Source organism: Thunnus maccoyii, chromosome 19, assembly GCF_910596095.1.
Source record: "Thunnus maccoyii chromosome 19, fThuMac1.1, whole genome shotgun sequence".
Taxonomy (NCBI): Eukaryota; Metazoa; Chordata; class Actinopteri; order Scombriformes; family Scombridae; genus Thunnus; species Thunnus maccoyii.
Genome location: NC_056551.1, coordinates 1,263,665 through 1,281,098, shown reverse-complemented (window position 1 = coordinate 1,281,098; position 17,434 = coordinate 1,263,665). Strand labels below are relative to the sequence as shown.

At 40.6% G+C, this 17,434-nt stretch overlaps 1 protein-coding gene across 1 annotated transcript in view; it reads right to left on the bottom strand.

The window, feature by feature from the left end:
- slc12a2 (solute carrier family 12 member 2) overlaps positions 1-8,071 on the bottom strand; it is a 72,234-nt gene extending 64,163 nt beyond the window's left edge. Inside the window, exon 1 of the mRNA XM_042394384.1 lies at positions 7,053-8,071. Coding sequence (XP_042250318.1) covers positions 7,053-7,616 — 564 coding nt within the window. The 5' untranslated portion in view covers positions 7,617-8,071. The remainder of the gene's footprint in view (positions 1-7,052) is intronic.
- Positions 8,072-17,434: the final 9,363 nt, after the last annotated feature.

Below are 17,434 nucleotides of genomic sequence, written 5' to 3'. Positions count from 1 at the left end.
CCTCTGTCAGCCGCACAACCTTGAGAAAATATGAGAGCAGCTTTTCATCACAAACTACTTGGGAACAGCTCATCACCTGCTTCGAAGATTAAGGAAGAGGGAAGATTGCTTTCACCGTTTTTCATTTACTTTACAACTGACAGGAGGCAGTGATCTTGGACAAAGACATCCTGCTCATGTGGGGGAACATATTGGACAACCCAGAGTCAATCCAGAATATTTAACCCAGACTGAACCTTACTCATACTGCCAAACCCTTACTCAACCAACAACCCTCTGCTATACAAACCAATGCAACCTGACATGGGGCCCAGAACCCGTTCGGCTTGGCATTTTGTTGCATAAAGCTTCAGGTTCTGGTCGGGTTTGGTGATTTCAAAGTGTCCGCATGTATCATGTGTTGCAGGTAGAGAAGCAACGCCCGATGAGATGAGAAGCACAAAAATCTCACCAGGCTACTAACGCAACGCTCGTGTTAGTGTTGCATTAGCCTAGCCTGGGGTCTGGGGTCAGGTTCTGGTCTCAGAATTGGTCGTACTAGTAAGGTTCCGTTTAGTAAGGCTCAGTCAGCTCTGGTATTAAAACCACATTTACTGGCTGCGTTCACAAGGCTTCAGTTCTCAGAACTCTAAACCAGTCTAAGCTATAAGAGTGACGTTGTCCTTGGCAATGTAAGATCCAGACTGTTCCAGGAGGCAGGATTACAGAGTTGTCTAGATAACTCAGAAAACATTTTCAGTCCAGATTCAAGAGTTTTAACTTGGCAACGTTATCCTGATAACTCAATAAACCTGCTTCTTAGAGCATGCCCCGAGACACAAGTCACGTCAAGTCCATTTTATTTATATAACACCAAATAACAGAAGTTATCTCAGGGATCTTTTCACTGGGAGCAGGTCTAGACCGTACTCTTTAATTTACAGAGACCCAACATTCCCCCATGAGCAGCACTTGGCAACAGCAGCAAGGAAAAACTCCCCTTTAACAGGAAGAAAGCTTGAGTAGAAGCAGGCTCTAGGTGGGCAGCCGTCTGCCTTGACTGGTTGGGTTGAAAAAGAAAGAGAGAGAGGAGGAAGATGAGAGAGAGAGACAGCGAAGCACAGCAACAACAATAAAAATTACACCACCAATAGTAATAATAGAAATATGACTAATAATAATAGTAGCAGGGGCATCAAGGAGGACCACGGGAACAGCAGGCGGGGAAGATACCAACAACTAAAACACTAGTTAATAACCAAATAACCAAGTTCTGAACGACTGTTCTGAGTCAAAGATGTGAAGGTTTTAACTCAGCGAATCAAAGATTTCCAGATAACTGTACAAACGTGCTTCTTAGAAGAACTTGCACACTAGCGCTGGCTTTTTTTACTACTCTTATCAATGTGCATTATCCATTGTGTGTTACATCACATCCTGTGTATTGATAGACTAAATGGTCATACCATTTCCAATAGTAACAGTATGGCTCCAGGCAATAAGTGTCTTTCTGCATTTCTATGCAGGTCAGCATGTATAGCACTACTTCAACCAATCAGAGTTCCAACAATACTCCTACAATACTTGTTTAAAAGTCCAATGAGGATTATGTTGGATGACTTGTTTGTTTGTTTGTTTGTTTTTTTACATACACATGACAAACATTTTTGGCCATCTTCCACTTAATTTAGTTATTCAGGACTTTTTACAGCTGAGCAATCAACTATATTCTCAAATAGATAAGAGTATGCAAAGTGGATAAAATGTCATTTTTTTTAATATGATGCAATAAAGATCTGAAAGATCTACTGAGAAATAATGTAATAATGTGTAAATGTATAAAATTAAATTGAATGGGTGGTGCATGCATACAATCTGCAGATTTTATTCTTAGGAATTAGTTACTATTCATTTTAGAATTTATTCTTACACTTGGCCTTGGCCTTGTATGAAAGATTTAAAAAGTGTCAGAAGACAAAAATGCAGCCATATTCAGAGAGATGCAGCTAATGAGTTGCTGAACATTTTTTTTGTCCCAGTCATATCTCACTCTGGAATGTTAACATGGCATGCCATGATGGCCTTCCCTTGAACAGCCCGATATCTCAGCTCACAAATTTGATAAAGTGAAAACAAGGTCAGTGGGACCATCACTGCTTGCTTAGCTACTATGAATACTGCTTATGGTTTACCAACAATAGTCTGTTCTCAACAAGCCTTGGACCCTGGACAGTAGGCCACTCATCACTTTTCTAAATCACCTCAACATCCTCAAGCTAAAGCTTAGAAAACAGTGCTCATGCCGTGATGATAAAAATCAACATTTTATCACTTCCTTTCTCGTTTAAAGCCATTTTTTTGCTTGTCGCCACACAGACTCACAGTGGGTAGACTCAACAGTGAAAAACCCTCACGGATAACGCTCAAGTTACTTCATCACACGTCCAAAATCTAGTACAAAGAAGAGTCAAATTGCAGTTAGAGGCATTTGTCACCTATACAAGAAGCAACTGATTTTTTTATTTTGAGACACAACTAACAGCTTAATTTCCATTTTTCTTACTTATTGGTCCATGTTGGCTCAAAAGCTTAAAAACAGTCCTTAAAGTAGGCTATTCAGATGCTGATGATCATGTGATATGATTGATAGCATCTGCTAAATTGCCCTTGTGGTGATTGTTTTTTTTTAAACCACATGTACATAGTTTCATATTCTTATGAAGAAGCAAAAAACAGTTCTTGTAATGCTGTTTCCATTATTTTGTCTACATGCTGTATTTGTGCCACTTCAAAGCATTAAGCTTAACTGGAGCCACCAGCCAGACCATGACCATGTAGACTCAACCATCATGTGACCACTTGAGCAGTACAGTGATACTGGACTGGACCAGACTGGGAAATTAGCCATACAAATTATATCATTACCACATTTGCGGGATTACACTAGTGTTTTTAATGATTTATGATATTTACTACAAATCCCTCATAAATACATTATTGACAATCACTTTCAGAACCGTACCATGGTGTTTCATTTCTTAAATATGTGTTTGTCACCTACCAGAGACTCATTTGTTTCTGTTCACTATGAAAAAATCAGCCTGCAGAGACATGAAACTTGTAATCTGCCAAACTGGTTTGTTGTGTTGCATGCTACTACGGTGCACAATGTTCAAATCAATGTGCACTCACAATGATAACATCACACCGCCAATAAAGGAAGACATGATGTTAACCGTGATAGATTACCTAACCCCTGCAAACTTCATGTCTGTGCAAGTTCAAAAAATAAATACTATCCGCTGTCATGGCTGACTTCCCAACATTCACATTCTAGTTCATCTTTTACTTGGTAAACAAGTGTAAATAGTGCAGTGAACCAGCAATTCTAGTGTTAATGTGTCACAATCATCTAACTAGACTGCACCTACAGGAAGTTACTTAACGTTAATCTAGCGCTTGTGCAATAAATGTCCCAGTCGTTCTGTACCAAAAATCACTGTGGTGGATTAATGTAACAGACATTGACATGGACAATTCTGAGAAGTTGCAAATAGCAGTCTGTAAATTCACCAAAAATGTACAAAACAGGAATAACCCAAAAGAAATGCTTGAAGGCTTTGAGAAAATATGCTTGCTTGCTGTCTTACTGCAATCAAGACAGGAGGGTTGATATTAATTTGAAAGTTAGTGCAATGAAATGTTTGGCACAAAGACTGTGAACAGCCTCCACAAAATGAAGACAAATCCATCTTCCAATGCAGGAAGAATTGTCTTCTTCACATGTGGTGTTGTCTGCAGCGACAGGCAGCAACTTTACTGAGACCGCCCCAAAAATGCTGCAAAAGCTTAAAAGATCCCCTCCAGACATGTTTTATGACATAAAAAATACTTTGAATAACAGTTGGAGTCTAATATGTTTTTTCCACAAAAAATATCTTGTTAAAATCCAAAGAATCTGTGAATATGTAAATATTTAAAGTTTAACTGCTGGACACAAGATGTCTCCTTCGTAAAGACCATTCTCAGTGTTTGTACACAGGAAGCTTCAAGTTTCCACATTACACTTGTGTGAGTTGCATAGTGGATCATGATTGGCTCCAAACTAGTTTTGACGTCACAAATTCTTAAACAAAGATTTAAAAATGTGGAGAGAAACTCTGCAGATGCATCATTCTGCAGAGTGAAGCTCAAACATCATGTGAACAAAACACATTTTTTAATGGAGACCAACTTCAAGCTAATAGGTCAAGACACTATGTATCATCCTCTATCTTTCCTAGTTTTCCAAAGTTCTAAATGTTAAATTCAATCTGTAAAAGAAAAAAAACACACACATACACAAAACCTCTGTAGTGAACACACAAATATAACTATTATCCAAGAAAGCAAACAGGAATGTTTGTTATTTCTGATGAGTCTTCCATAAAACTTCATTTTTGATAGACATCATATACTGTATCTGACAATACTGATATATTGGCATACATGTCAGTACAGCATGTCAACTGATACCTAACAAGAAATGTCAGCAAAGAAAAGTCAAAGATATGTTGGAGGTCATTTGGAAAAAAGTGTCTCTGTTACATAGTGTGTCCACAAGAGAGCAGTTGATCTGTTACCTTGATTCTTCTACTGTCAAACAAAGAACAGTGTTCTTTTATGGTAACTGACTTCATTTATAGACACTTAACAGAACTAACAGCTACACACACACACACACACACACACACAGCCCCACTGATTCATGCTGTTATACATGTCATACAGATCTGTTATCAATAATGATAATCATCTGTTCAAGCTGCATCAAAGAACTGTTTTTCTAACTTGGAAAAAAAGCACTTGAGGATATAAAGTTAAAAGTGGTTGCCACCGATGATGTACTGCATTGCATGAATGTCTTCTATTCATAGCCAAGATGTTTACAGTACAGGCTTTGGAACAGAGAGCTATTCCAGAGTGAGCAAACCAGTGCAGAGGCCCTGTTCACACCTGCTATTAAAATGTGTCTCGGGTGATTCAATCACAAGTGGAAAGCTTTAAGTACAGGTGTGAACGCACCCGAGATGCATTGAGGAGGCACTGAGAGATGGGATTGCTCATTCAGAGGTGGTCTGGGCCGCGTATGGACACGTTTCTTTTAGGAGTGTGCACGCCGATGTGTCCCGGGCCACACTGAAGGACCGTCTACTCAACTGACGTCCTCATATTAAAGTGCGAAACAACAAGTAGAAGCCACAACAACAGGCAAAATGAATTCCCGTGAATGCTGTCTGATTTCCATTTGGGCCGAGGCGTTTTGATTTTGCCCACACACCAAGATCTTTACAAACTTCTTCTTTTTCTTTGAATTCCTGGAAGAATAGGCGTGAGTAGTACACTGCTGCTTCTGGTCAGTTAAAAATAAAAACTCATTTGGTCTTTGCAAACGGAAATGACGTTTGTATTTGCATATAGAACAGGGAAGTGATATCCAATCACAAGTGTGGCATTCTGATGCCAGGGCTGTCCACTTGTGGATCACCCGAGTTGTATTTTAATGCCAGGTGTGAACAGGTTCCTATGATGTATTAGCCAGGCAACTGCTGCCAACTGTGACTTTGAAGTTTATCAAAATGTAACCTTGACAATTAAAAGGCTACTCAGGGTCAGATAAACACACTCCAGCTCACCCTGCTCTGGCAGAAATGACTCTTTCAAATCTGAGATCGAGGCACCTGTGGTTACTCCTACAAAATCATCTCCGAGAGTCAGATGCTGCTGTGACCCAAGTGTCCTTCCAACCAAACACAGCTGCTGATTTCACTGAAAACAACATGCACAAAGAGCAACTAATCAGTCAAGTTGGCTGCTGTTGAGTTCGCCTGGAGGCAGAGAACTTGCATGATGGGACACGATTGAAGCTTATTGCTGCCACAGAGAGTTCAAGTCACTGACCAAGATAAAATGATAGAAATCATGTGTTCCACTGCTTTTGATTCATATTAAGTCACTTACACAGTGTGGCCAAAAGTCTATGGACAAGTGTCTACATTAAGTAATTTCAAAATGATTCATTTTCTTTTTAATGCTTGTTTTGAGGCTGAAGGGTCACAAGCAGCTAATTACACTGTGTGGCCAAAAGTATGTGGACACCCAGGTCCTTTGTGTTTTTCTTAGTTTGGTCAACTTTGTTCCAATGAAGGGAACTCTTAATGCTACAGCACACAATGATATTTTAATAATGCTTCTGTGCACTGAGCTTGCTCCGTAAAGAAATGCTTTTCCCAGTTTGCTGTGGGAGAATTTGACTGGACAGCACAGAATCCTAACCTCAACCCCATGCAACACCTTTGGGATGAACCGGAACACACACACTGTGAGCCAGACCTTATCACCCAGCATCAGTGTTTTTCTGCAGCCAACTTCCAAAATGGAAAGGCTTCCCAGAATAGTTGACATTGTTGTAGCAGCAGAATACCGCTCACTGTTCATATACTTTGTTTGTGCGTCCACATACTTTAGGCCAAATAATGGTGAGTGAATGATATCATGGAACATTTCACTTGGGAAAAGACCTCTTACTGACCGTCCAATCAAACTGTGCCATTCACAAGAGAATCACATGACAAATTACAACCAGTGCAAACAGCAGACGATGCTCCTTTAATACTTTTACTGCTCATGTAATGCAAACCAAACTGACAGCACCATAAAAAAACATCAGCTACACTTCTAGCAGAGCCTCAGTCCTCCCTCTGTCAGCCATAGCATCTGTCTGAACACTTTCAAAAAGAGTCTCAGCAGCAGTGCAGAAAAGCACATGTTTCTGCCTGCACATGTGCACAGACTGTCAATATGCATGCACAACACATGATGTGGAATGAAATGATAGGGTCTGCTGTGTGTAAGGGTGAATTGAGGATGTCAGCTCATCACATACCGGGGCTCATGCTGTGCGTTCCTTGTCATTATCACGACTTACTAAAAACGTTATCAGCTGGTTCCTACCAGCACATTAAGAGCGGGAGACACACCGCAGCATCATGTCTGTCTCTCCCGTGCTCTCACAGCCATGTGTGTCGGCTTACCTTGTCCAGTTCGTCGTGCAGCTCCGACAGGGTGGGTCTGATCAGTTTCTCCCCCAGCGGCGCTGCTGTCTGCCGGTAGAAGTCGATGTTGGGCACGGCATCGATGGTATTATGGCCAAAAGTCCTCAGGTAATAGGTGTTGGTGTGGGTGTCATAGTGATAGTGATGCTGGCCCCCAGTGGATGAATGTAAGCTGGTCTCGCTCATCACCGTGTCCCCGTTCTGCAGCCCCTCAGCCGGCGCTGCCTCCGGGGAGGCCGCGCTCCCCGCTCCTGATGGATCCGCAAAGTTCACCACACGAAACCGGCCTTTGGCTTCTTCTCCCCCGGCTCCTGGATCAGCACTCTCTGTAGGAGCGCCGGGAGTGGCCTTATCGCTGGATGGGACGGTGGTGGAGGCGTCGGAACTCGGGGACTTATCTTCGGTGGCGCCCGCTGCTTCAGCCACAATGTCCACCTGGAACCGGCTCTGGCTGGGCGTCGGACCCGGCGGCCTCTGCCCAGCATCAGGGGCTAGAAAATCATTTTCCGCCGCGGCGGAAGGCGCGGAGGATGGCGCTGACATGGCACAAAAACACAAATGAACGTGGAAACCGAGTGGGGAAAGCCACGTTAAGGGCCCGCAAAACTAAGTGGAGGAAGTGTAGAGCCCGGGAGTTTCTCTGTGACAAACGCAGAGCTGACGTCCTATTTACAGGGAAGAACACGCTGCTCTGCCCGGTGAGAAGAGGCGCCAGGCAGCCGTGTGGAGAGCGGTAGTAGTAGATGATACCTCGCTAGCTGTCTTGAAACATGAGGCTACAGGCTGGAAACTTTCAGCCACTTTCCGCTTTCTTCGTCCGTCGTAGTAAATCCAAAAATCTCCGGTCAATTTCGTTCTCTCGGAACCACTAGACTAGATCCCGTCCGCCTCTGGTCTTTCCGTAGTTCAGAGCAGGATGCTGTTATCGACCTTGCCGCAGCTCCTCCTAGACTCCCAGAGCTTCCCTCGCTGTTATTATACACACTGCAGTCGGCATCACTGAAGGGTGGGCTCATGTTAAGGGGGCCTCGCGAGAAGATAACAATCGCGTCTCTTTTTCCAAGGGGGACAGAAATGTCGCGAGAATATATCACAATACCCAAATAGTAGGCGTGACGTTATCAGGCTCCTATGGAGGTGGGGACGAGGAGGGGTTGAAACTGCACCAACAGGCTCTTTGTGTGCGCTGCGGTCTGTTTGTCTGTGTGGAAGCTTCCTGTATAGGTAGGCTGTGACAAGTTGTAGGGTGTCTGCCGCCATTCTGTGGGGTTTAACAGTTAACGCCATGGTGTTTTCCCTTACAGAATTAGTTTCTGAATGGGTTAACACTTCCCTCGCAGTAGTGTATTGTATCCCGGGGGCCCAAGCCTTTTAGGACCCAAAGCAGAATTTGATTTATCCCCCACACCTGTGCCCCAGCACATATGTTCACCTCTGCGTCAGTGCACACTTGAACATATGTTTTATAAAGTGTCCTGCACATATGGTCACAGCATTTTAAGCAGCTGTTATTTTACTGTACAATATGTTTTCATACTATACTTAACTAAAAAGCACACAATAAACCAGCATGAAAGCAAAAAGATAATAAATGACAGGGTATGTTGTGCCCCCAAATCAATTGGAGAACAGTTTTAAAGGAAAATTCAGTGTGCACACCTGAAGAACATCAATCAACCAAAAAATACAAAAGAATTACCAGGTATTTTTGAATCAAATTGGTACAGTACATATACTATAGTACAGAATTTTTTATAGAAAGCACCAATATACAGAGGTGCAAAAAACATATTTTTCTCACAAAATTAATAAAGGGACCCAAACACTGTTGGAGCTGCAGCATTAAAACAAAACAACTACTTATGCTTCAAAAATCCTATTCAGTGCTGAAAATAAATACAATCTTTTTTAAAAAAAAAAAAAAAAAAAAAGTTGAATAATGGACACCAAAGTGATTCCAAAATTAGAAGTTTTCTCACACCTTGCTGGCTGCAAGGCTGCGGTGAAAGAAATATTAATATCATATCTCTTAAGTAGAAATACAACGATAAAAATATGAAATTACAAGTAAATGTCCACTTCTGTAGAAGTGGAAGCTGAAAGCAGTCAACTGCTCCTAGGCCCAAGACACCCAAGTTCACCGCATGTCAGTTGGTTTACGTAATTTGATCCATTGCATTGTTTAAGAATTTGCACCACTAAAATACAGTATCAACGTAGGCAGGTTCTGAATTACTTGATCTGGTGCCCCTGTCTTGCTGAGGGGACCTTTGTCAAAATCTGGCTTAAAAAACTTAGTTGAGTCAAACAAACTAACAGAGAGAAAAGCTGGACCAGTTAGTTTTATTCCTGCACGGCAGTGGTGGGTTGGATGGGAACTTGGAGATGACAGTGTACAAAGCATGAGGGTGAGGAGGTCAACAAGGTCCAACAGATTTTTGCTCGGGGCACGCTAACAGATTGATCCATCCCTGCCCCTAATGAAGGGAAACCTTAGCGCTCCAGCTTAGACAAAAAGTGCTGTTCCAGGTTTGTGTCAGCAGTTTGTGTTTGTCTCTTACCTGCTACAACATGATGGTACCATTGTGCACAAAGCCAGCTCCATAATGAAATCCTTTTCTCATTTTGCGGTGGAAGAATTAGACCGATCTGCACAGAGCCCTGACCTCAACCCCATCCAACACCTTTCAGATGAGCTGAAACACTGACTGTGAGCCAGGTCTTATCAACCAACATCAGTGTTGGATCTGACTGGTGTTCTTGTGGCAAATCCCTGCAGCCAGTTTCCAACATCTGCTGGAAAGTCTTCAACAGAAGAGCAGAGGTTGTTATAGCAGCAGCATTATTTTATACCATGGTGTCGCAATTACATGTTCATCTATCACATATGAGTGAAATGTTTGGGTGCAAATCCTAACTGGAAGCCTGATCCATACAGGTCACCTTAAGGAGCCTTCAAGACGAGCGTTTCCCTCTGATCTGATAGTACGCTGAACTATTGATCACACTGACCTTATAATAATACCTTGTGAGACATCATTGCTCCACAAATTGAATCACTATAATCAGGTTTGGCTGTTTCGGTGATAAATTAAATTAGACCAGGGTTAGCTTAGTGACATGATACCCTTGGAACAACCTGATACGGTAACAAAGGCCATTAATATAAATTATAATGTTTTATGGCTTTTCTGTAGAAAGTATCATTATCATTATCTAGCAGCATACCTAGGGTGAAAACAAGACAGGGTTCAGAATTACATTTTATTACAAGCACAGAAATTTTACTTGTTGCTTGTATTAAAATAAATTATGTTACTGGTGGAATAACTGCTGCAGACTTATTTTGTCATCTGTGATCTTTATATTTAACACAGTGCTTGTTGTTCTTTAAACAAAGTACGCTGCAGCGTTTACGCAGCTGGTCATGCCCAGTGAATATTTGTGGCTCACAACTGTTGTGTCAACATATCCGTTGTGATGTCATATGCATTTATGATTTTCACCACCATTAACCACCACAACAGAGAGAAAGAAAAAGTGTGTAATATCAAGTATTTACTTATCAGAATGGGAAATAATTACTTGAGTGTTAAAGTAATGGCAGCTAATGAAATGAGGACTGAACCACTGTCTTCTTCTGAGGTAGGAAACTATACTGATCAGTCAAACAGCAACAACTTGTGCATGGAACAATGCAAAATAAATATAAATTTAAATTTAAATTAAAAATCTGTAAATGAATGCACCATGCTTATAACCTAAGCATTAAAAAAACTTAATCTTATCAAAAATACCTATTACATCATTTTTCAAATACAAAGAAAGAGAGATCAAGAGTAACTAAACTGATATTTATGTTTGTAGAATTTCACCATTTATAAGTAAGATTAGTTATGAAACATTAGCTTTTATTTTCAAAGATATAAAAGAAAATATATTTTAATGAAAAGGACAATTTATCAAAAAAGTACACCTGAATAAAGTCAAGAATGTCAGACCCAAACTTTGTGTGGAAACAGGACCAATACAAATCCAGAGTCCTTTCAGAACTGGATTCAGCTGGTACCGATATCCTTTTAGAATTTCTCTTTATTTGTTGACAGGTATTAAAAGGGCAAGATACAATGGTTTTTCCAAGGTATATTTTCAACTATTTAATCACAGTATGACATTACATCAGATACAGTGACAAAATGACATATATACAGATACAGTGTTTTATCACAAAAACAGGGTATAAACAGGTAGCATGAAGGAGAGAGTGAATCAGCTAGCCTGTGCAGTTAGACTAGTGCACACTATCTCAATTCTCTAATCCAGAAAGTTTTAAAATACTAAATGGACACACAAATTATGAAGAAGATATCTTGTTTTTCATGTTGAGATGTATGTTTGTAATGAACTAAGGACCAGCATGACCAAGAAAACATTCCTGGTCATTTGAGCTGCTGTGGATTTAAATAAAGTGGTGGATGCTTTTACTTCTTCTACTAACCCTTTCATTCACTTATGTAGAGTTAATGTATGTAAAGCACAAAAAGCACAATTTGAGGGTGGATTTTGCTCTCAGAGATGTTCACTGTGAGAAGTGTTGTAAGCATGAAACTGATAGTCTTCAGTGTCTCACAAACTTTCTTATATGATGAAAAACCACCAGCCTAGTGGCCCCCCAGCACTATGTCACCGTGGGAACAAATAATACTATTTAGTATGTAAATAATTCTATACAAGTTTGTTTGTATACTGATAAACATCATCTCTCTGGTAAAGGAGCTATTGTTTCTGTGAAGGGAGGGAGTGGGGGTCAGCAGTACTGCCAGCCAATCAGAGTAGGGACTCATGAATAATGCTATAACAGCCCACAAACAACCTGGTCCATTAGAGGTGGGTGTGGGCCTGTGGAAACAACTTTTGGTGAAACTCAGCAACCTTTGAGTGAAAGTAAGTGTCACATGTGTTTCATAGATAAACAGGAGTCATTATAATTGATAAAAATATTGGAAAATCAGTTAAATCCATGATAACTATATCACCTATTCATTTGTGGTATTTCTTCCATTCAAGTGGAAATTGTGGCACAGTGGTGACACCAGAAGAAAGGTCAGGGGGTCACCAAATACATTTAGATTCATCCTCTGAAGAGCATGATCATTCACAGCAAAGTTCAAAGTGGTCTTTTCATTAGTTTTTGAGATGTTGTTATGGACCAAAGTGTTGGGAGAAAAATGAACGACATTAGGATTTATCCTCTGGAGACCAATGTTGTCTGTAAAACGGCAATCTGACTGATAGTTAACAACCCGGTAAGACAGGAAAAGACAGAGCTTGCTGTAGTACTGTGTTTATTTCTCCTCCTTCCATGCTGTTATCTAAACCAGAACCTGCTGCAGCACCTCAGCAGTAAATAACTTGATTTCACTTTCCTCTCACATATACACATATACATTCATTCTTCTCTTATACACCACATTTATGCTTTATGCTTGATCTTGCACAAACACACACACACACACATATATATATATATATACATACACACACAAATATATATATATATATGTACACTGTAGACTGTAAAAAATATGGATGTAGCCGCCATGACATCACCCATTGGATTCTGAAGAGTGGCTTTGAAGCTCTAAGTGGGCGGCTCCGGCCGTCACCATCTTGGCAGTGCCTGACTCCGCCTAACTCCCAGCCAATCCAAAATGGGCAAAGAGGTGGAGCTGAGGCGGGATGAATGAAGCCTGGTTGCTGAGGCTCAGCCACCTCCTTAATTATGCATAATGTTACAGCATAATAGAATTTAAACAGGTAGCAACTGCAGAGACCGAAACCGTTTTTGTACCAGGCTGTAAACATGTTTATTTCTGCTGTAAAGTTGGGCATTTTAACATGGGGGTCTCTGGGGACTGATTCACTTTTGGAGCCAGCCTCAAGTGGCCATTCAAGGAACTGCAGTTTTGGCACTTTTGCATTGACTTCATTTTTCAGCCCCGGAGGGCATCGCTTGATATATTCATACATCTGAAAGAAAATGTATGAGTGTCGGAGGAAAAACATGAGAGTGAAAATATACTGTATGTATGTTAAATGACAGAAAGAAAGAATTCTGGCCTGCACGGCCCCTCATAGAGCAAAGTATTAGATAGACTGGCCAAACAACATCACCGACCTCAGGCACAGCAGTTCACAGGGTAGCAGAAGGGAAAGGACTGGAAAGGAAACATTTTGATTGCTCAAATAGCACATAAGCAGGACATTAGTACACAGAAATAGACCCCATGCTGCTCCGTGACATCCTCCATCAGGTCTAAATTTCCCTTTCCTGGTCTGGAGGGCTGCCTGTACTGCAGTAGGGTGTCATGCTGATAATCACACTGTGACAGGCTCTGCTATATCTTTTCACAGCAGTGTGGAAGGTCAGACCCCCCAGATAGTTTCTCCTGCTCATTAGCCAGGAGGACTGCTAATCCGGTTAACGCTGCTCTCTCCAGCAGGAGATCATTACAGTCTGAAGCAGCTGCTGTGGCACACTGTTGCTCAGCCCTCTGCTGTTCTCACTGCCTCTACACTGGAAATATAACAGCCCAGTCCTGTCCTGAAAGAATGACAAAACAATACAACCAATATACAGTATCAAAAACTCAAAAGAGATCAAATAACTGAAATAATGACTTAAATATATATCACTTAAAAGTGTAGTGTTAAGTATTTAGTTAAAACTTCAGATAGAGCAATTTCTGCCATCATCTCACTGCCTTCTGCTCTCCATCTTCATCATCATAACTGCAATCTTCTCACCACCATCTGATCCTCACCATCATCATCATTATGTTTACATTCAGTGTTCTTCTCCATAACTCATTGTGTGTATCCATGAGGTACAACATGAATGTTAAGGAAGGAGTCATTCAGTTGAACTGATTTAGCATAATTGAATACAAAGAGGGATGGTAGTCATGAATGTAACATACACATACACACACAGAGACACACACACACACACACACACACACACACACACACACACACACACACACACACACACACACACACACACACACATACACACACAGAGACACACACACACACACACACACACACACACAAATTATGTTTGTCTCCCTGTGGATAATCAAGTTATCCAACTTTCAACTTTGTAAGGTCAGTCTCATGGAACAGGACAGCTGAGTTAGCTGCTGAGTAAAGTTCCAAGAAGGAACTTTCTTGGATTTTTTCAGCATCAGAGCACTCAGTAACCCCTATGGGACGTGCCAAAGACTTCCTGTTTACCAATCAGTACAGTTCAAGTGTGTAGAGTGATTTTTATTCATTCGATTTACTGTATTCTGTCACCATCCCAAGAGAAGAGCAAAACTAATGAAAATGAACAGAAACCTTTTGTGTTGGGTGGGATTATAGCTGTCATTCATTAATGTTAACATTACATCAACAAACAACTGATAATGAACTTGGACTGAAATGTAATTCACATTTTCTAATTATTAAATGATTAAAAATACATGTTGGATGCATTCTGTTATAATATAGCCATCCTTCCCCTTATCTCCTCCTTGTCTTGTGACCTGGCAGAAATTGAATCCCTCCATGTGGCCAACTGACTTTTTCAGGTATTACAATAGACCTGCTATGAAATAAAGGTATTCTTTCATTGCAGCTTTTGCATAAATATTCATGACAACATGGCGGTACAACACTGATTATCATCTTTGAATGAACCATCTTGTTTTTGGGATTGGTTTGCTGTAAAAAGTAGAGATGTCCTTCATTGATTTATCCACTTCCTCACTTGTTCTGCTTGATCTGATTGTTTTACTTTTTTTTTGCATAGAGCTAATCTCAACACCTCTGGCTGTTCTTTTCACCAGCAAGAAAACTGCTCATAATGCAGGTGTTCCAACTGTTTCTGTCTATTCAACTTACTGTAAAAATGATTTAGATTTGATCATAATACACATGTATAAAAAATTGAATAAGGGCCAAGAAAAAAACTCTGCACTTCTACACTATAAAAAATAAGCTACCTTATCTTGAGTCTGAAGTACTTTAAAGTGCAGAACCACTGACGGCGTCTAGATGTTCCAACTGACTCCCATTCAAAAAGCCTCAACTTCTCTGTAGAAATACTAAGATGATCATTTTTTTCAATGAGTCATTATGGTCTCAATCTCTAAATTTTAGCCCTCTAATAAGTGTGCTGATTGTGGAAATTATTGTTCCATTAATAAGATATGAAGACATATAGTAGCTTTGATGTCTGCCATGTGAGTGTTGATTGACAGCAGTTGGTTCACTCTCCGCCTCTGGGCCTCTTGGAAATGAATCAAAAGCAATGATACGCTTGACTTCTACATTCTGATAAATGTTAAACTGAATAGATAAATGTCATAATGACCTCTAGATTTGCTTATTTTCACATTTATTTCATCTGCAATATTTAAAGGGGCCCTGTAGAATTTTCCTGTAAACCAATGTGTTACTCATTGTGTGTATCTTTAAGGTTGTGTTGGATGCATCTCCTTCCTTATAAAACATTTGCAAAGCATTTTTTTTAACTTTTCAAAATCCTGCATTATTTACATCCCTGTTTAATATGTTTTCTTCTCTGCCTTTGCTGACGCATTGCTGCCTATCTTGGCATATCACTGCCACTTATACATCATTGGAATAGTGTGGCACCATTAGCAGGAGCTTGCACATGTGTCCTCATGTGCATGCACAAGACAAACAAAACAGGGACCAACTCATAAAAGACTACTCCAGAGGCTAGAAACTTGTATGACAAATATTTGGATTCTCTTCACAGAGAGAATATCTTGATATTATGTATGTTTATCCTTTTTACAAAAATCCCCCAAAAATGTACATGGCTCAGGGGTTAGAGCTGCCACCTCACAGAGGGAAGGTCCTCGACTTTTCTGTGTAGAGTTTGCCTGCTCTCTCTTGACCTGTGTGGTTTTTCTCCAAGTGCTCCAGTTTTCTGCCACAGGCCCATTAAAAAAACATTAGTATATAAAAAATAGATCATTTAGTGCAAACAAAATGAGGAAAAATTACTTGTGAAATAAGGAAAAATACATGCTAATATTACAAAGAAATAATCAAAACAACATCTCCACTGACTGTACATGTGCATATGTAGGTGTGAAAACTGACCCAATGCATGCTGGGATAGACCCCATCCACCTGTGACCTTCAGCAGGATGAGTGATTTAGTGGATGACAGGGACAAGAAAAGAGGTGAATCTGAGTTACATTTTTCACATTTCTTCACAGCACTTTACAATACATGTCAACATTCACCCATTCACACATACATTCATACACTGATGGCACTGATGGCTATCATGCAAGGTGCCAACCTGCTCATCAGGATCTAATCTAACACACATTTACAGACACACTCACACACCGCTGGCACAGTCATCAGGAGCAATTTGGGGTTCAGTATCTTGCCCAAGGACACTTCAACATGGGGACTAGAGGAGCTGGGAATCATACTGCTGATCTTCTGATTAGTGGATGACCTGCTCTACCTCCTGAGACACAGCCGCCCCCTTGTCTGGTAAGTGGTTAGAGAAGATTTGATTCCAGATGAATATCTCAAGCTGCTGTGCAAATACTTGAAATCATTGGATCACACAGTCAATAATCTGAACATGGAGCACATCCATGAACTTGTTTCCCTGAACATGTATTCCCCCCCCAAAATACAACAAAATACAGCATTAATCACACTGAAATGTACAGTTTTTACCCACCTTTAGATGATGCAACAGTATCAATGAAGTGCATGGTCAAATTAAAATTCTCCAGAGTGTGTGAGCGACACACACAACCAGCAAAGACACAACAACCCATGCAAGTTGTATCACATTGCTGACTTTGAATCTCACTCTCAGGTGTCCTGCGTTTTGTACGCCCTCCATCCGCCCAGACCACCCCCCTACAATTGGGACAAAAGTTTAGTAAATAAACATAATTTCCAGGAGACAGGGTTGGAGTGATAGCTACATTACATAAATGGTGCCAGCGCTGGTTGGGTGTACATTGAGCAGTCACATGCCTGGATGAAAGGGTGATTAGTATCTGTCTCTGGGTCTGACTTGCTGACTGCCATCATACATGAGGCATGGTGATGGTGATAATATCTTGCTACAGTTCATGTTGCCTTTTTATATAAACTGTATAATCAACTTAATGGTTAAATTGTAAAAGAATGTACTTATTTTGAATGTGTATGTGTTGCTTTGAACATGTTTTCCTGTTTCCTTTGATGGTACATCTTGGTTGTAGGATGTAACCTGTAATTCTAACTGTGACCACTACACAAA